This window comes from Hyperolius riggenbachi, chromosome 10 (genome assembly GCF_040937935.1).
Source record: "Hyperolius riggenbachi isolate aHypRig1 chromosome 10, aHypRig1.pri, whole genome shotgun sequence".
NCBI lineage: Eukaryota > Metazoa > Chordata > Amphibia > Anura > Hyperoliidae > Hyperolius > Hyperolius riggenbachi.
In genome coordinates, this window is record NC_090655.1 from 192,002,621 (window position 1) to 192,023,832 (window position 21,212).

The window sequence follows — 21,212 nt, forward strand, 5'->3', positions numbered from 1 at the left end:
AAGGGAATTATGTCAGGAGAGAAGCAGAAGTTAGATGCATTTATTTAGAAAGTTTAGCCTTTAGTCTAATTCCCCCTCATCTGTGACTAATCACACATTGGAATTTGATCTTGCAGCTGTGTCAGCTGGCAGCCATGGCAGAGCAGCTAATTGGTAAACACGGGATGTTTACAATACGTCTGCTCACATGAAAGCAGGAAGTAGACACACTTCAGACTTATTGCAGGATTTGTATCAGCTGTAACAAAAAATATTTTTCTTCCAAAGTTAATATGTTGTTGCTTATCTTTAAAGGACATCCGAGGTGAAAATAAACTGATGAGAAAAACAATTGTATCTGTCCTACTCCTAAAAATTACTTTTTTTAGATATCCCACAGTTTTATTTTATATTTAAATCTAGTTTTTACTGTTCCATTGTCTCTGCTCAATGACGCCTTCATTCATGTATTCCAGAGCTCAAATCTATGAATCATTGACCCTTTTTATCCCTTTCCTGCTCTCAGAAGTCATTTACTGGCAGGAAAGTGTTTTATGGCGGTAATTACTTATCAGTGAGGGTTATGCTATAGTCCGACCCAGTCCTGATCCGGACAGAAACTGTCACTTGCATACCTGATATTTAACTGTTTCAGGCAGAGAAAGAAAAAAGGCAGCCTACTTATTTGTGTGCGTGGCACTGTACATACACATGTCTTTCTCATCATGTCACATGTCACCTCGGTTGTTCTTTAAGAACAGAGAGGTAGTTCTGAGTTCAGGTCTGCTTTAACCTCGTGTTATACGCTGTCATGTATGAGGTCACAAATGCTGCCGTTTGACTGCAATAAATTACAGCTGGAAGGCGCTAAGTGGCAGGCAAAGGCCTACCATAAATGTGATCCCAAGATGGCCTGTCCCTAAACTCTCAGCAAGTTGTTACTTACATGTACATATTATACTTAAGACTACAATAGACTATTCATCCTAATGGAGTTGGAGAAAAGCTGTATAGCACCAGCCACCATATCCTGTTGTCGAAAGGTAGGCTTTTTAAACTTTTAAGCTGGCCATACACTAGGCCGATTCCCCGCCGATTGACAGCAGATTCGATCACTGGGATCGAATCTGCTGTCACATCGTTCACGCTACACGCTAAATTTCGATCTATTTTGTCCCGAAATAGATTGACTCCCGTCGATCACTCCATGCAGGAAATTACCGTCGATCGCCCACGTGTAGGGAGTGCGTCGCTAGCGGCGTTCGAATGCCCGACGACCGACGCAATAGAGCGGCAATACATTACCTGCTCCGCCGGCACGGCTCCCCCCCCTGCCCCCCCCGGTCACCGCTGCTTCGACTCCGCTCTGGTCTCCGGGTCCGGCATGCTTCACTTCTTCCTGCCCGGCAGGAAGTTTAAACAGTAGAGGGCGCTCTAGTGTTTAAACTTCCTGCCGGGCAGGAAGAAGTGAAGCATGCCGGAGACCAGACCAGACCAGAGCGGAGAAGACAGCGGAGACCTGGGGAGTCGCGCAGGCGGAGCAGGTAATGTATGCGGGGGGGGGGGGAGGGGAGCGGCGGCAGCACCACCACCACAGATTGTGAACGGTTTCAGGCTGAAATCGGTTCACAATCGGTTTGCAGTAAAGGCAGCCGTACGATCCCTCTCTGATCAGATTCGATCAGAGAGGGATCTGTTGGTCGAATCTGATGGCAAATCGACCAGTGTATGGCTACCTGACTTGCTTTAAGTATATAATTCCCATTTACTGATTCACTTTCCTTAGGGAGGAAGATTGACTTTATTTTAAGAGGGTTTTGTTGGATCACAGCTTACCAGTTAGATGCTTCTTGTCACCAGGACAAGAAGCATCTGGATCAACAGGGATATGTGAAGGAGCAGGCTGGTTTTGTACTTTATTTCCTCGTTGAACTTGATGGACGTATGTCTATTTTCAACCCAAATAACTATGTAACCAGCATAGATGTTTAGTTATTCCTCAGTTCATTGATGTTTATTTGAAACAAATGATTCCTTTATTGAATTCTGAATTCTTGGGGTTTTCCATTGTCAGGATTACTTGGATCTTGCTGCTTCTACGCCTGCGGACTCCATGCTTTACGATGATGGCCTTTCTGAAGAGGAGACGCCATTGGTGGACTGTAATAATGCCCCTCTCCCTCGAACTCTTCCCTCAACCTGGATTGAAAACAAACTCTATGGTAGAATTTCCCATGCGTTTACCAGATTCTAGTTACGCTGTTGAGTACAATATCTTTGATCGTCTCTAGCAGTCTGCTTCCCCACCACAGGGCCTTGTGTCTGAATGAAACCAATCAAACTCCGCTTGAAAAGCTCTTTAATTTGATTTGAAAGATTTATTTTTTTATTCCTTTGCATATTTAAATGCTGATTGTTGTAGAACTGTTTGCATCACCATTCAGAAGACGCAAACAAAGTACACGACACAAATGGATATACAAACCACATACACATGTCAACAGCATAGCCAAGGGGAATACGTACATAGAACATTAAGAGGCTCTGTTCATATTTGACATCCTGTGGCATGAACCAGCAGCACTTTACCTGCAATATATGTACATTTTGTTATTTAGGAAAGCTTATAGCGTGTATAAGCCTATGGACATCTTTAATCAATGCAACATTTTATTTTGGGGTTTTTTTTTGGGGGGGGGGGAGATAATTTTTTCTGTAGCACAGCAGTCTTCAAATCAGCAAACAGCTTAGATTAAAAAGTTCAGCCGGTAGATAGTAGGGCCTTCCTAGTATGTTGGATGGCAGCTAGATATGTAGATAAAGCATAGCTGGTCATATAGCAGCCTAGGCATTTATGAACATACATTAGGAGTGATTAGTCATTGTTGGATTGTAAAGGGGCACTACAGCGAATCAGTGTTTATATAAGGGATAGATAAAATTGAGCACGCACGTGACTAAGTTGCTATAAAAAAAATAAGTAGAGCTGAACTTCACTCATATAATCTTCTGGCATCCTGTCACTTCTGTAATAATCCACATACAAACCGAGCAGCCCATTATGTCGTGGGGAACATCTGTTGTAACTGGCTATCTTCCTCAGATCTATCCTCCGTATATATATATATATATATATATATATATATATATATATATATATAGCTAGGCTGCTCTTACTGACAGTGTAGCGTGTCAGGACCCCAGAAACTCTAACAGGCTATTCACCAGCCATCTAAGCTTGTCCATCTGTTCCTCCTCTGTTGTATACTGGACAGTTGTAATGTCCAGTATAGAATATAATGTGTATATATACATATTGGCATATCTGCTGTTTTATCTGTGCAGTTTACAACAGGAGGAATGGACAGAGGAGCTAACAAGATGGCTGATGAAGAGCCTGTTAGTGTGCAGGGGGACCTGACACGCTACCCTGCCAGTAAGAGAAGCCCAGCTAGATGTATTACTGTCCACAGTGGCACGAGATAGTGGAGGAAACTATAACGCAGACATGAAGGGGGGGACAGATTTGAGAAAAAGAAAGTTACAACAGATGTTCCCAACAACGTAATGGGAAGATAGGCTTGCACATCATTTCAGATGGAGCGCCAGAAGATTATGCGAATAAAGTTCTTGTTTTTTGCTTGTTTTTTTTTTTTTATCAATTATTTTTCATAGCTACTTCTGTCACACGTGTGCTTAAAGAACCACAATCGCAAAAATCCTAAATATTTAAAATAATGTAAACATATACAAATAAGTACTTTTCTTCCAGAGTAAAATAAGCTATAAATTACTTTTCTTCATGTTGCTGTCACTTACAGTAGGTAGTAGAAATTTGACAGAACCGACAGGTTTTGGACTAGCCCAGCTCCTTATGGGGGATTCTCTGGACTTTCTTTATTTTCAAAAGCACTTAGTGAATGGCAGTTGCTCTGCCCAACTGCCAAAAAAGTGTGCAAACAGTTATGGGGGCAGTCTGCATATTTATATAAATCCTTTTCAGGGATCGTCTCTGAAGGCCATGCGGAGAATCCCCCATGAAGAGATTGACTAGTCCAAAACCAGTCGGTAATGTCAGATTTCTATTGCTTGCTTAATTTATGTCTCATTTTACTCTTCAAGAAACACTTCTTACGGTATTTGTATGTGTTTACATGTATTTTAAATTTTACAATTTCCGCGATAGAGGTCCTTTAAAAGACAACTGTAGTGAGAGGAATATGGGGCCACCATATTTATTTCCTTTTAAACAATACCAGTTGCCCGGCAGTCTTGCTAATCTATTTGGATGAAGTAGTGTCCGAATCACACACCTGAAACAAGCATGCAGCTAATCTTGTCAGATAAAGACAAACACTTATATTGCGCTTTTCTCCTGGCAAACTCAAAGCACCAGAGCTGCAGCCACTAGGGTGCGCTCTATAGGCAGTAGCAGTGTTAGGGAGACTTGCCTAAGGTCTCCTACTGAATAGGTGCTGGCTTACCGAACAGGCAGAGCAGATCTGTTGTCCCACTACAGATCTGACAATAATGTCAGAAACGCCTGATATGCATATGCTTGTTCAGGGTAATTGGCTTGAATATTAGAGACAGAGGATCAGCAGAACTGCCAGAGAATTGGTGTTGTTTAAAAGGAAAAAAAATATGGCTGACTCCATATCCCTCTCACTTCAGTTGTCCTTTAATTTTATCTTACCCTTATATAAACACTGCTTCGCCGTAGTGCCACTTTAAGTAACCGTTACAGCCAGTCTGGTTCCTGGGTTTAGGCAGTAAAGAAAAGTGAATGAACAAGCAGTTTTCTATGGCAACAGTTCTCTGTTCTTTTTGAGGTGAAAGTGAAGATGTGACTGTGCCTTTATCATAACACCTCCACATAATGCCAACTCCTAAACAAGCGTATTGCATATCTTTAGTTAAGGGGCTCTGCAGGTGCCTTTTGGACTTTATCAGCATGAATGTGGATCTCTGGCAAAGAGAGTTTGCAGCCAATCTAGAAAACGGTGTAAATCCAACCATTTGTCATTTCATGTTCACAGTTTTGCATTTTTGAGGAAACACTGTAACATTCTTCTCAAAATCTTTCCCTGTTACAGTAATATATATTTTAATGACTGCTAACACAATGTGCATAGATCTCACCACAGTAAGAGTATTGGCATAAATTATTCCAATTACAGTGACATGGAACATTATTATTATTATTATAATTAGATATCACTTTTTTTTTACTACTAAAAGTGTAATTGTGGTGGTTTAGCAAACAAAACTATTTACACAGATACAGAGCTGTGTAAGTCGGAGGAAGTGAAAGAAAGTTGAGTATCCTACTGAATTAGGCATTATATCTGATTTTACATGCTGTTTATTAATTGCTACACTGTTCTAGTTGTAAGGTGATGTGGCTTGTAGTGTATTTAGATTGTACAGTACACGTAGGATTTACATGGTGATTCAGTACTACCTACACTGGTTAGGTGGACAATAGGACTTTAGATTATGGAGTTATTCCACTTGTAAGCAGACAGGGAGCATTTTAGCTGAAATATTACTCAATAGTCATAGGAGTCTGTTTATAAAAGAGTTAAAGTTGGATTCATCCAAAAGTCCCCGTAGATTTGGTCTACAAAAGACACCCTGTCTACAAGACCTCTGAGGCATTCATGGACAAATTCACCCTTTCCAGAATCGTTACATGAAGATTTCGATTTTTGTTAGCAATAAGCAATAGTATTTCTCTTTTTTTCTGTGAAGGTTCTTCTTCCTCCAGGCCATGGTCAGGGCTGGATTTACCGTAAGGCACTGTAGGCACATGCCTGATGATGGATAGGCAGCTCACTCACCTCTCCATTGCCTCCCTACCTCCTTCGCTATGCAGAGTCCTGGGCGGAGAGTAAATGAGAGGTTACTCACCCAGCTCTCTGCATTCCAATGATGAGATCTTCCTTTAGTCGGGGGGCATCCCTAGCTACATAATACTGAGGTTCATCTAGCCGCCTAATACTTGGGGGCACCTCTAGCTACTTAATATTGAGGGTACTTCTACCTTCTGCTAAGGGGCACCTGTAGCTACCTGTGACGGGCAAGGGAAGTAAGGGAGAAGTGACAGCTGGGACTGCCAGGACACTTGCGGTGCAGTTTGGCGGAGATTATAGGTTCAAGAAGGGCAAAATCTAAGGTGCCACGTCATCTTGCCTATAGGCTCCTGTAAGGTAAATCCAGGCAGGGCTGTGGAGTTTGAGTCAGAGCAATTTTGGGTACCTGGAGTCGGAGTCTGTGGTTTCAGTAAACTGAGGAGTGAATTTTGGATGATTTTTGAACCAAATCCATAGCCTTTGTAAAAAATTAGACTAAAGAGTTGGAGTCGAGGAGTTGGAGCAATTTTGGATACCTCGAGTCGGTGGTTTCATAAACTGAGGAGTCTGACTTGGATGTTTTTTGTACCGACTCCACATCCCTGAATCCAGGCCAGGCCATGGTATAGATATAGTAAAATAGGATTGCTGCCACGGGACACCTTTTACTGTTCTGTAAAGTTGTTTCATCACTTCTACAGAGTGACATTTTCAATTTTAGGGGACATTTTTAGGATCTTTATAAGTACAGGTTATCAAATCACATTCTTCACTGAAAAAATTGGTTCGCAAGAGGGTGAAAGATAATAAACAGGGGAGGGGAGTTTCAACACCATTTGTCATCTATATGCAATGCTTTATTCACGTCTACCTAGATATTTTGGAGACCATACATGCCTTTGGCCTGGTACTTACATAACATCAACACGATGGTGTCTATTATTAAGACTGTGAGGCTGATTAAATGGATTATCAGTACTGTACTGAAAAAATGCCAAGGAATATCTCCTTCACCTAATAAAACCGAAGAAGTTACACCATACGTGTGATGAAACATCTTCTGGAACAGAAAAAAGTGGCCAACTGAAGCCAAACTATTTTAATTTGAATCTTCCATGTGTAATCATTTTATAGAATTCACTGTTTTTATAAAATAATAGGTACTGGATGAAAATGTGTCAATAAATATCTTGACGACACTGGACTTGACCTGCTTCCTCCCAGTGATTCCCTATACCCGAATTCCCTGCAGGTTCACTGCTTATCCATGATCATTGATATTAAGACATCAGCAGGTTTATGCAATATTCCCAGAGCCCTTTGTAATTATTGTCAAGTATGGCCACTAAACGCAGCAGATGTCAATGGATCTTTTGTTAGCAGACTCCTAAGGCAAGTGCCGATATGCTAGTCATAAAAAGGATGCAGAGAATATATCGAAAAATTTGTGCACATTACTTTAGCTTGATAATGACTGCATATTCTTTACTATTGGGGAGTCAGCATGAGTTGATCTTTGCAGTATATTTACTTATTTTAGCCATCAACATTATATTAGATTATGATTTGCCTTTTGCTTTGTGACATTTTTTTTTTTATTTCATGTTATGTCTTGCGATGTCTCTGGTATAAATGTCTTTCTGTGTTGGTGACCTGAGACAGTAAGCATAGTTCTTGCCAAAACTCCTTATTTTTGTCTTTCGATTTTTGTATTTTTCACAATGAAAGAATCAGACTTGGGATTTTCCATTATTCTATGTTTGAAAACATCTAAAAATTAAGGGGACTAAACCTACCAATGCAATGGAGCAATTCGATAATGCTCAAATAACCAGGAATTCAAATTGTGCATTGGAATCTTAAACATGACTCAACATCCTTATTCATATATGTGGTGGACTTCCTCTTAGCATATTCTGCTTAAATTTCCCATTTTACAAACACTTCTTGTTGCTGAGACATAAGCCATTGTTCTTGTCATGGAAACTGCATCTACAGGTTCAGGAACCCTAAAAATAATACAAAAAAAGGCATTTATTTTTATTTTTTTACAGTGACATCTTAGAAGCTAGGGATGATCAATAAGATGCAAATATTTCCAAGTTCAGGCAAGATTATGTAAATTTTTATGCAAATATATGCAACTTGAAAATGGACCAATCCATTTAAACCTTAGTGGGACTTAACTGGTCCATTTCCAAGCTGCATATATCTGCATAAAATGTACATAATTCTGCATGAACCTGGACGTATTTGCATCTAACTGATCTTCCCTATTAGAAGCAGAGGGTGACATACAAAAGGCCACACAAGCTTCATTAAGCCTGAGGTCACTCGCATACGGCAGGGATAGAGTAAGTGGCTAGCCAGCATCCGTCTGTATAGTCGCGCACATCACCCGGGCCAATGTGTTTTCCAAAAAAGGTTCCAAAATGTGTTAAGACACAACGCAGCTGTACAATGACTACAAAATTTAAAAAATGCTAATTTATAGTATCTGGGAAGAAGGTTTGACAACTCGTTTCACGGGTACTTCCCGGAAAGTTGTCATACCTTCATTCCACCTTCTTTCCCTACCTTCTTCTTTTTATGTTGAATAAATTCTTTTTCCAGTATGCTGATGTCATATCATCTAGAGAGGTAATTGATTGCCTCTTTTTACCTAATATGGTCATATACAGCATATAGATCTTTAGCCCTACCATAGATATACCGGGTGCCTCCAGCACAGCTTACACTTTAGGTGGTAAAAGGGTCTTTCACCAAATGCAGATGCTGGGATAGAGCAATGCAAAATAATGCAAAAGATGAAAGCAGGACAGCCCTGAGAACTGTGAATAAACATGCTGCTGCAAGCAATATATACTTTTTAAATCAATAGAAGGATGTTGGCCCAGGCAATTACATTTTTGTCTGCAGGTCATTTAACGCTAGCCTGTGCTGTTTCCCCAGTACAAATATTAACAGATCAGCACTGAATGTTCCACTTTATAATTTTGAAAGATTGACCAACTAAGAGCCTACTAGTCATCAGCCTTCATCGCGTGCGATTTGGGGGCTTTTCCTTTCTGGTACCCAGTATGACTTTTCAGCATGTATTAGGAACCAACATCACTGGAGCAGTGAGTTAGGATGACTAGTAAGAGAGAAGGCTTAATATCTGGGAGAATTGATTTTTAATGAATGCTAGTCATACAGTGAGAATAAAGTTCAATCTCTAATTACATTTATTTCACCCTAAATGATCACAATCATTTCTGGTGAACAACCAGTATCCGCTCAGGTGTACCTAACCTTCAGGGATCCAGTGAGATCCTTCAGGGCTGACTGTTCTTGTACTTCTTATTGCGTTTGGCAGTGAGATGCCGCTTTCTCGTTCTGCCCCCCCCCCCCCCCCCCCCCCTCTCTATATAACAGAATGAGCTTCTCAGAAAAAATCCAGACAGCACCTCCGTACACTGGCACAGGCATAAACGTACTCAAAGTGATCACAGAATGATCACTGCTGCCAGCCATTTACCATGTGATAGCGGTCCTGCATGACAAATGGCGTGTAGTACCTGATTGGGATGTAGTGTTCATTTTGGTGCCTTTAATCAGATTTCAACAATTCACTTAAAAATCAGTCAAACTGACGCTTGATGAATCACAGAGCTCTGTGGCCGTTAATCCCCCACTGCTCTTCTCTGCAAGTAATCAGTAATATTTACTTTTTTTCCTGTAGCTACTTTCAAATGATAATTGAAATTGATGAATAGAGGCCACAATTCTTAACAGTTAGCTGTTTTAGTCATAAAAACAGGTTAAGGGGTTAAGATTAGCTTTAGGCTTTGGTTTAAGACTAGGCTTAGGCAAAAAATTAGCCTGAAAAGATTTAGCATGATGCTGAAATTCTGTATCCCAATTTTCACATTGGACTTTCGGAAATGGATTTGTATCCCAATTTTCACATTGGATTTTGTTGCCTATCGTGGGAAAACAAGCCCATGATGGGCAAGAAAAAAAGAACACGAGGTCCTTCTATCCAACAGCTAGAATCTGTTCTATATACATAAGGAAAGATCTTGTCTGTGAAAGTCTATTTATAGGGCTGGGCTATTAACCTGCCCAAATAATTCTGTTTAACCATTAACTTCAATCAAGAAAGTATTTAGTTCATAGAATACTATACATATAGCGCACAGTACCTTACATTACTGAATTAGTTTTTTTGTTTCTATAGCAACACCAATGGCTTGATCTTTCTTTTCTTGTCAAAGGGAGTTTTGCCAAGGGCCTTACTGTCTGCACGTGAAGCTTTTACTATCTAATTTTTTGGGGTTCTTCAGTGCAGAACAAATGATGTCTTTTCATTTTTAGGCATGTCTTATCCGAACTGGCCTGAAGAGAGCCCCGTTCCAATCCCGAGATTCGATGCCAATAAGTCTGTTTTTTCAAGATATGCCAATGACTGTGTTTATTCTAATTGGATGATTCCACCCTCAACGGCAAAATTTATGGACAAGTTTGATAGCTAAATATCAATTTATTTCCCCTAGAAGGTAACACAATCTTGTTAATGGGACACAAAAATGTTTTAAAAATGCTACACACAGAGAATAAATGGAAAGTCCGTTGCCTGGTTCTTTGTGCCAGTGCAAGTTGTGGTCAAACCAATGTTGCTTATGTGTGTCAGATGCACCACATTTTTTTTTTATTATTATTATTATGGCCTGACCTACCTCTATGGCTGCAGGAGAGGATTGCACAAAATGTATAATGGAATGCTGTTCTCCCCGGCAGTAGCAGAAGTGGGGTGTGTGTGTTTTCCTTTCTCTCCCCCCCCCCCTCCCCCCCATCCCAAGACATATCAAACCACAAAATCTTTTGTATAAGCTATTGCACAAAATGTCTGTATTCAGCAAATTTACGGATGTGTCGTTATGATGATCTCCATTTCGGTTTTATGATCCGATTACTGTATAATTTAAACACTGTTTTTAATGTCATTTCTCCTTCGTTTTCTGTCTTTGGGGTTACAATGTCAGGCCTGCTTATGTGTAAGCAGGTTACACATAAAAAAGAGTGTATATGTATGTATATAATGCATATGTTGTATATGGAGAATCAGACATAGACTATTACACATAATAATGAATTGATTGATGTTAATTCCTAAAACTGGACTATTTTAAGCATCTGGCTGGAAAAAAAAGTGTCTGCACATGAAAATTGAAGATTAGTCAGTTAAATCTATTTCCTAAAAAAAACAACTATAAGGGGCCTTTACTACAATACATGATCCTTTGTGAAGATCACAGAAAATATAGACCAACATATAGAAGAATATGTGTATGTAATGATGTTTTATTTAGTCATTCTCAAAATCTCCTGCTCCTCAGTTTCTGCAGCATAGTCTATAGCACATTTAGCACAGATGCACCTAGAAGCCTACCTTATGCTACCAGTAGGGGCACTGCTGAGCATCTGTCTGCTGGCCACTAGGCAACAAACGTCTGGTTCTGAGTAAGGTTGGTCTCTTTAGGAGAGATGTTAAATCAAAGCATAAAAAATACACTTGATTTACAAGAAAAAGCCAGATACCTAATTTTTTTTTCTCAAATACTTCTTTTTTTCCAGTTTTGTATTCCTTTTATATCTATTTTTTTAAGTACAGAAAGTGTATATTTTGGATATAATTTCAGTTTGTTGTTACATGAAATGTATGGGGACTGACTGTCCGTGAGGATGGCCTGTTGGAAGATGCCTTACCAATGTCCATAGTGATCACTTATTTTATATATATTAACTTGTTAATGCTTTATTACTTTTTTGCTGATGTTTTACATGTTCTGCCAAACCTGAGCCTATACTAGAGCTATTTTTTGTCTTCTATGTGAGGAGCCTTCATGGGTTCAGGCATGCTTAGCTCCTCATTGTCATCATACTAGATTGTGATCCACAGTGCTGCGCAATATAAACACCGTACCATTCCCTCTTTCTGCCATGAGTCATGCCATTGAAGAGCTGTACTACAACGTGAATACATTATTCTGTCCAGTAGAGAACTGTACCAAAGAAAAATGTTATGTTGTGCTTTGTAAATGTATTAACACAATATTTATTTTTGTTCACTAAACATAATTTTATTGTCATTTTGGAGTTGTGTTTTGTATGATTCATTCTGATATAAGTTGTCTGTAAGTATGCAGTTGTACATGACTGAGCCTCATTGGACTGTTGCCGTCACCTCAGAGTAACTGTCTGAGGTGAAGAGGGAGGAGACTTCGTTGGAGCAAACCACTGTCCTGCTGCAGATTTTGTTTTCAGGAAAATACAACTTATACTTGCCCTTTTCAGGGATTTTATAACTAAGCACAACTGGGCTCCATAACCAGTTCCTCCTTATGCCCTGCTGTCCTGATTTTCCAGCTTATATCACCTTGGGTAGTGAGACTGCTGTTAAAATTTGTTCCACTGCAAAGCATGATGGAACACTACCGAATATAATATAAATTGTTTCTTTGTCAGTTTTGTACAAGGCTCTATCAATGATGTATGAATAGAGGTTGCAGAGTTAATAACTGCAAAATGGCCCCAGCTCCAAATGTAAAATTCTATTCCGGCCCATGCCTCTGTTGGATTAACCTCAGGGTTCAATACTCTATTTTTATTTGATAAATTTGTATATGGTGGATTTTGGTGCTTGCATAAATTATTAGCTAGACAGTCCTCCAATGTTCCAGCTCCTGTGTTGGTGGGGCACACAAACGTCACATGGTCTGTTATGGTTATAATTGATCAATTGGCCCTATATAGTACCGGGATGAATAGAGGGTACAGCTCTTTCTGAAGGCAATGGTGCCACCCAAACGTGGTGCTCTAACCAGATTCCCTACAAGATTAAAGAGTGCGTCTCTGTTCTCCATATACTTCATTTATTTGACCTGCCATATACTGGTAGCTTATTATGTGCACTTGCATACTTGAAATGAACCAACATCACTTTGGCATTAGCAAGACTTGTGCTATGTTTGGAAAAAAAAAAAAAGTCAAAATGGAATATGTTCAATTTGACATTATTTTTCATTTTAGCTTAAAATGCCTGAGCAGCTATACATTAAAATATATAAAATGAACATCCTCGTAAGGGAAGTTTGTACTAGAGTGTGCTGTTGAGAAGGTGGGAGTTGTGGTTATGGTCATTACAACCCTACGGGAGCTGCTTTTCTGACCTCCCCCTCCCCTCCCCTCCCCAATCCATATGGGACCAACTATCTTCCCCAGGAGAACCCACAGTTGTGGCGTATTATGAAGTTCCTGGTGAAGGGGTGACTTCCGCAATGCATGCCGGGAAATGTAGTCCTTGGAGTATATTTTATATATTTTAATTTTTACCTGCTCAGCCTTAAAGCTTTTATAAAGGTATTGCCACATCAGTAATACAAGAAAAGTATTATTTGTATGCAGGAAGCTTTAAGGGCTTTCACACTGCAAGGGCTTTTCTAAGTGCCAGCAATTTCAAAATCTAATGCAATGTTATGTGTGTGTCCTCACTTGAGCAATGGGGTTTAAAGAGAACCGAGGTGGGATTGAAAATTCCTATTAGGACACAGAGGCGCATTCTGCATACAATGCCCAGCCTCTGTGTCCTTACAGTGTCCCCTCAGTCTCCCTGCTCTGCTGAAGTGACAGATCTAGACCAAGCTGCGCCTGGGGCAAGGTCAGGTTTTTGTGCCTAAACGGCCATACATTTTGCCGCCTTTTTAAGAATTCAACAAACTGAGCCTGGGGCAAGAGACCCGCCTTTCCCCCTCCCCCCTAGATCCGTTGCTGCTCTGCTGTCCCCCATAAAAAAAAACCCGCCAGGCTAGCAGCACGCAGATTGTCGCTAGCTAGTTGTTTACTTAAAGAGAATCTGTATTGTTAAAATCGCACAAAAGTAAACATAGCAGTGCGTTAGGGGACATCTCCTATTACCCTCTGACACAATTTCGCCGCTCCTCGCCGCATTAAAAGTGGTTAAAAACAGTTTTAAAAAGTTTGTTTATAAACAAACAAAATGGCCACCAAAACAGGAAGTAGGTTGATGTACAGTATGTCCACACATAGAAAATACATCCATACACAAGCAGGCTGTATACAGCCTTCCTTTTGAATCTCAAGAGATCATTTGTGTGTTTCTTTCCCCCTGTTCTCATGCACTGAAGTTTCAGGCTGCTTGTTTCTTCCTGCAAACAGCTTTGCCCTTGTCTGTAATTCTTCAGTATGTGAGAGCCCAGCCAGCTCAGAGGAGGATTTATCCAGCTTGTAAAAGAGAAGAGAGAAGCTGCTCTAATCCTAAATAACACACAGGCAGTGTGCATAGAGGGGCCTGGAAGGGGGAGTTCATAGCAGAACCACAACACTGAAGAACTTGGCAGCCTTCCAGACACAGGCCGACAAGTCTGACAGGGGAAAGATACATTGATTTATTACAGAGACAGTGATAGTATAAAGTGCTGCAGTAAGCCAGAACACATTAGAATAGCTTTTTGAACTTGTAGGATGATAAAAAACAGGATGCATTTTTTGTTACGGAGTCTCTTTAAGGCGGTCAGTCACCGCTGATCCCCGCCTCCTGTATAGCGCGGCTCACCACCTGTTTCCATCCCCTCTCCGCCTCAGTAAGCTTCCTCCAATCGGCTTACAGAGGTGGGGAGGAAAAGGACACATGCTGGGAGACGCGCTATACAGGAGGTGGGGGAGCGGCAGTGACTGACAGCCTTAAAGTGGACCCAAACCAAAAAAAATTTTAATTCAAAATATTTAGTTGTACCACTCTGACACATGCAAAGATAAATAAACACTCCTTCAAGCCTATGAACATATCAGTGCATGCTTTTCACCCTCCTCTTTGCATAACTAGGGTTATACAGGTGGCAGCCATTAGCAATTCCTCCTTTGCTGGACACCATCTACTCCACCAGTTTGCCGGATTATTTCCCGGCAAAATGAAAGGAAGGGAGGGGTTTCTCCAATAAATGTAAAATATATTATATTTGTCATCATGCAGCTGAAAAAAGGCTGCTATTTATTATTATAATTTAGAAAATAGATTTTATTTCTGAAATCTTGTATTTTTAATTTGGGTCCACTTTAAGTAAACAGCTGGCTAGCGACAATCTGCGTGCCGCTAGCCTAGCGTTGTTTTTTATGGGGGACAGCAGAGCACGGGGGGAGACTGAGGGAACACTGTAAGGACACAGAGGCTGGGCATTGTATGCAGAATGTGCCTATGTGTCTTAATAGGATTTTTCAAACCCACCTCGGGTTCTCATTAAAAAGAAAAAAAAATTCACCCATTGCATTTTTTTTTTAAATCGCTGGTGCTTAAAAAGCACTTGTCGTATGAACCAGCCCTAAAAGTAGCTGCTTTAATACTTTAAAAAAAGGAATTGTGGTCTTGCCATGCGTTAGTACAGGGGTCTGCAAGAGCCTTATCAATGCATAACGATGCATCAGCAACTACTGACATGGAGGGTAGTTCACCCCTCCATGGACCCCAGTCCAACTACTTTGATACTAGATTAGCCGTGCCCTCACCACCTGAGCAGAGCTATTGGGAAATAAGCCTGCTCTCATCACTTTTATTTTTTGAATCCTAGTACCGGTATATTAATTTTAATCCAAGTATATTATTTATTTTTAAAGCTGTATGAATTTGTATAGATGGTACTATTAAGCATTTTTTCTTTAAAGACAAAGGGGAAAAAGAGGCGCCTAGGGTATGATTAAACGACGTTAAAAACAGCAAAAGTGAAAAAAAAAGTGCCAGAAAGATCAAAGTCAGAGCAAAGGTGCCTCTGTGGCTTTGATCTTTCTGGCACTTTATTCAGCCTGAGGAAGTGGGCTGAGACCCACGAAACGTATTGCCAAGTGCATATTGAAGTTCGTTGTTTTTTGTGGGTTTTTTTTTTTCATTTTAGTTGGTTTTATCATACCCTGGGCACCTCTTTTCCACCTTTGTGTTACCTACTCTCCCTCGGGAGGGGTATTCTATTTGGTCAGGTGGCTGATACCACCCCCACAACCATCTAGAACTTTTTGCACCAAGAGAGCGACCGTGTCCAGTTTGACTGGACACCCGAGTGGAGTCGGGTTTGTGCATCTTCCCCTGTCTACGATTGGTTGGTTGCCCCCCTGCAACCTCCCGTTGTGAGTACCTCTACCTACTCTACTTCAATTCTGTGACTTAATGCACCATCGGGGCGCTTGTTGTCTCCATGTCTTTTGTTTCCTTTCAGGGTTTTTTCTGTTCAACCTACCCACCCGTAGTTTGCGTTAAAGAGTCAGATTTTGGACTGTGGCCCTTTAATACAGACTGAATGTTTCTCTAGTATCAAGAACTAAGGTTACAGACTCAGATGTTTATTGCTGTGTCCCTGCTGCAGGGCTGTCTCCTCACAGCCTGTCCTGGTGACACCCCAGACAATACTGTTTTCCCTCATGTAGATATATTTCGTAATGTATATTCCCATGCATAATGCACTGTAAGTTTCGGACAGTGATATTTGACTTTGCATAAAAATATGTGAAAATACATTGCAGAAAGGGATCTACTCGGTGAAAAAAAAAATCTTCCCTGGAACTACATAGACAGTAATAAAATCCTAAGTGACGGTAATCCTTTCCTGGCTTATAAAAAAGGAAAAAGTTGTGCCTCTGGTTTTAGATATGTGAATTTGTAAATATGAAAAGACACATGGGGCAGGTATGAAATGTATTTTCCTAAATAAAAATGGTCTATTTGTGGTACCTGAGGAGCTCTGCTTTCCAGTACAAGCACAGTGATATCTAGCAGCAGTTAGCGTTTCCTGCTTTAGGGGACAGCATAACACATTAGAACTGTCCATTTTACCACTGAATAAACTGGCAATTCATGTCAGATAATAAATTGTGGTCCTGTTTCTTTCTTCCTTAAATGTTCTAATATGCAGTCTGACCATTACTCCTCCATGTCCTCATCTATCAGTAAAATGCTAAGCGGATTGCATACAATGGCTGTAGAAGAACTGAGTGAGTGATCTGTGGCAAAGCTATAGAGAATAAGTGGGGAGGAGAACATACAGTATACAGTATTTGTCCACCCACCTCTGACATTCCAGTAAAGACAATAGTAGACATTTTATGATAGGCTAATGCCAAAAGACAAAGAGCGATTTACATATCTCCACTTTAAAATGCATGTTTGTTTAATTAGGTGCCTTGTTGATATATTTTAACCGCCTTTTATATAGATTTGCATTTGCTTTAGACTGAAAACAATGGGTTAGGTAATTATAAAAATGAACATATATTAGGGTGCACACACACGCACGCACACACACCACACACCACACCACACACCACACACCACACACCACACACACCACACACACACACACACACACACACACACACACACACACACACACACACACACACACACACACACACACACACACACACACACACACACACACACACACACACACACACACACACACACACACACACACACACACACACACACACACACACACACACACACACACACACACACACTTACTTTCACCTGTATGGTATGGAGTTTGATCTCTAGGGTGACAGAGTTGGGGTTGATGCTATATGCAGTCTTGAGGATTGCTAGGAGATGTCACCGTTCTGCTGAGCACTGGTTGGTGAATAGGAACATGTGTTTTCAGAGTGCCTGTGAATGAATGATCACCGGCATCAGCGAGATGCCAGTGATCATTCATAAAATGAAAGTAAACACACACATACTCACTCCCTGTGTACTGTTCACAGTACACAGGATAAAGTGTGGGAACATCTAGTGGACAAAAGTATAACTAAAATAAAAATACTTAAAAAAAATGTAATCTCCCTGAATGATTAACTACTTAGCAACCTCTGCCACGCTTATCTACGCCCCTGTAAAATTCTCCCCTTTAAAAGTCACAGGGGCGTAGATAAGCAACTCCTGTTTATTTTCCTGCTGTGCGCGATCGCATGCACGCGGATGCGCGTACGCATCGGGCACCCGCTGTTCCGTGATTGGCTGATGTGAGCATGTGTTCACAAAGCCAATCAAAGTGCTTGCAAGTTTGAGGGCTCGTTTCCACTATTGCGTTGCGGAATCGCCAGCGAATCACCGCAGGCAAAATCGCATGCGGGTGCGACTCCACATGCGTTTTTTGACGCGATTTCGCATGCGATTTCGCATAGGGTAGTAAGTATGCGATTTTAACCTTGTCACTGCCTGTGTGAATTAACATGGGTACCTATGCGAAATCGCGGCAAAAAACGCATGGGGAAAATGCATGCGATTTCCCTATTAAATACATTGTGTGCGATTTGCCTGCATTCCACACGCAGGCAAATTCTGAGGGGTCTGCCATGCAGATTTTCCCCGCACACAAAAACGCTCCGCACAACGCACAAGTGGAAACAGGCTCATCCACTTGTATTGGCTGTGCGAATCCGCATGCGGACAATGCATGCGGATTCGCTATAGTGGAAACGAGCCCTGAATGAGCACTGCCAAAGCCAATGACAGTGCTCATTCATTCAGAATGTGTGTAAACATTGTATCAGTAACTATGCTGTTACTAAGATCACTCGTGAGAGGATCTCAGATAACTAACACAGCATAAGTGAGTGATCAGCACCAGTGAGGTTTTTTTATTTTAATAAAGTATACCCCCATTAAGCCCATTAACCCTTGCCTCCCTGAAATGTTAAAATTGCTGTGGTTTTTAGGTGAAAAACCCTGTGGTTGAGAAGTGGTTAACCCCTACTACCCCCTCCCCCATAGTTAAAAAAATAAAACACTTGTGAAAAAAAAATGCATTTGACTGTATTAAAAAAACAAAAAACATAAGTAGTTTCTTTAGGGACTTTGCTTATTTTATATGTATGTTATGGGGGTAAATTACTTGGTTTTTTTTTTGTTTGTTTGTTTTTTTGCTTGCAAATGAGTACAAGCCCTTATTTGCAAGCAAAAAAAAACCAAACAATACAATAGTTTACAATAGTATAAACAGACACAACACTGAAAAAAACACACCTTTATTTCCAAAGAAAATGTTGCCATTGAACTAGGGATATAATTTAAATGTTGTAGTAACCAGGACAAATGTGCAAGTAAATTGTATGGGTTTTAGCTACAGTAGCACTTTTTATTTTCAAACTATAATGGCTGAAAACTGAGAAATGACTTTTTTCTATTTTTTACTTCTTCTTTCCTTTAAAATTCATAGAAAATATATATATATTTTTAAATCAGCCTTTATTAAACAAAGATGATCAAATACAAATATCAATATATCAAATTATCATTGAATGCAGCAGATAAACACAACTTACAAACAACATTTTTTTAAGTTATATAACCAGTCAGTAGTGTGATCGACCTGAAACCCATGTAGCTAAGACATATCCTTGACTATAGTTCCCCAGTAAAAGATACTGCTCAAATGTGAGGAACTACAAGACCGATTAAATAAATGTAACAAATCAAGCAACAAAGCCATCTATCAAGTAAGGCCGCCAAATATCCTATCTTGAATTAAAGAAAAATCTGGTAAACCAGGTGTATCTAGCCAACCTGCCCAAATGTTATGAAATTTGTGTAAAGCGTTTCTATGCACATAAATAAGTTTTTCCATCTTTAAATAGGCATTGACCTGTTTGATCCAAGTATCAACAGTTGGAGGATTTGAATCCTTCCATTTCATTAAAATTGGTTTCCTAGCTTGAAATAATAGACGAAAATATAATAATTATTAGCAAAAAGAAAGAAAACCTAACCTAAACCTAAAAAATATGTATAGACACTTTAGTTGTGATGAGTGACAAAAGTTATTGGCGCATGAATGGGAGGAGTGAAATGTGAAAATAGTTCGCTTTTAACCTCTTCAGGACCATAGGCTTACACCTACCTAGTGACCAGGCTTTTTTTTTTTTACAATTTAAGCCACTGCAGCTTTAAGGGCTCACTGCAGGGCCATACAACTCAGCACACAAGTAATCCCCCCCCTCCCTCTTCTGTCCACCAACAGAGCTTTCTGTTGTTGGGCTATGATTTCTGCAGGGATGTTTGTTTGTTTATTTATGTATGTTGTTGTTTATTTATGTATGTTTTTTTTCCAATCAATTTTACAATTTTTATTTTTATCCCCACCTTCCCTCCCTCCGCTAGCCAATGACAGCGATCGGCTGTCATAGGCATCAGCCTATGACAGCCGATCACTCCTGTGCCTCCAGAGGTGACCACCGAGTGACACGACTGTCCCCAGTACTGTCCCCTTAGATCGCAGTGCTGTACATTGTAAATAGATGTCGCTCCACTCCATCATTCAACCTGCAAAACACGCCCCTAGGACTTGATGCCAATCGGTGTTAGGCGGTCATGGGGGAGCCACCGCGGTCGTAAAGAGGTTAAAGAGAGTCTGAAGCGAGAATAAATCTCGCTTCAGACCTCATATATAGCAGGGGCACTGGGAAGCGCTTCCTGGTTGGGGCAGGGCTAACCGCCGCAGCCCTGCCCCACGCGCGTCTGTCAGCGCGTATCTCCGCCTCTCCCCCGCCCCTCTCAGTCTTCCTTCACTGAGAGGGGCGGGGGAGAGGCGGCGATGCGCGGCTGACAGACGCGACTGGAGGCAGGGCTGCAGCCGTTAGCCCTGCCTCCAGGAGCGACCAAGCCTGCGACCAAGTGTCGCAGTGGGGGGTTTGGGGGTGAAGGGACCCCCGTTTAGCGGCGCGTATGCGGCGGTTTAGCAGGGGCACACGTGCCCCTGCTAACTATGAGCTCTGAAGCGAGATTTATTCTCGCTTCAGAGTCTCTTTAAGGGGAAATAACCTGTGGTAAGGAAGTGGTTAAATAGACCAGTTGCCTGGCAGCATGGCCTTTGGCTGCAGTAGTGTATGAATCACACACCTTAAACAAGCATGCAGGTAATCTTGTCATGTTTTTGTGAGAAACATCTGATCTGCTTGCTTGTTCAGGGTCTGTGACTAAAATTTTCCAGGGGGGGGGGGCAAAAAGGAGGGAGGAAGAAGTCACGCCAAAATTTTGGGGTGGAGTTGTGTGGCGCGCACCAGAGGTGGGGCTACGTCATGCGGCGTGCGTAGCGCGCTGAGAAATGGGTGTGGTCATGAACTACAATGTGGGTGTGGTCGTGGGTGGAGACAAGTTTACATGAACTTAGCAATGGTGGGACATTAGATTAGGACAGTGGTGGCGAACCTTTTGATGGTTGAGTGCCCAAACTGCAACCCGAAAATCACTTTACTAACGCAAAGTGCCAACAGCAATTTAAATTAAATACAAACGTTTTAACTCATACATGAACATTATGGAAAATCCAAGTTGAA

The 21,212-nt window shown here is 40.9% G+C and overlaps 1 protein-coding gene across 1 annotated transcript in view; it reads left to right on the top strand.

The window, feature by feature from the left end:
* Positions 1 to 10,486, top strand: part of LOC137534107 (proto-oncogene tyrosine-protein kinase receptor Ret-like) — a 172,366-nt gene extending 161,880 nt beyond the window's left edge. Inside the window, 2 exon segments of the mRNA XM_068255471.1 lie at positions 2,054 to 2,201; positions 10,194 to 10,486. Of these exon segments, the coding sequence (XP_068111572.1) occupies positions 2,054 to 2,201; positions 10,194 to 10,351 (306 nt within the window). The 3' untranslated portion in view covers positions 10,352 to 10,486.
* The last annotated feature ends 10,726 nt before the right edge of the window (positions 10,487 to 21,212 follow it).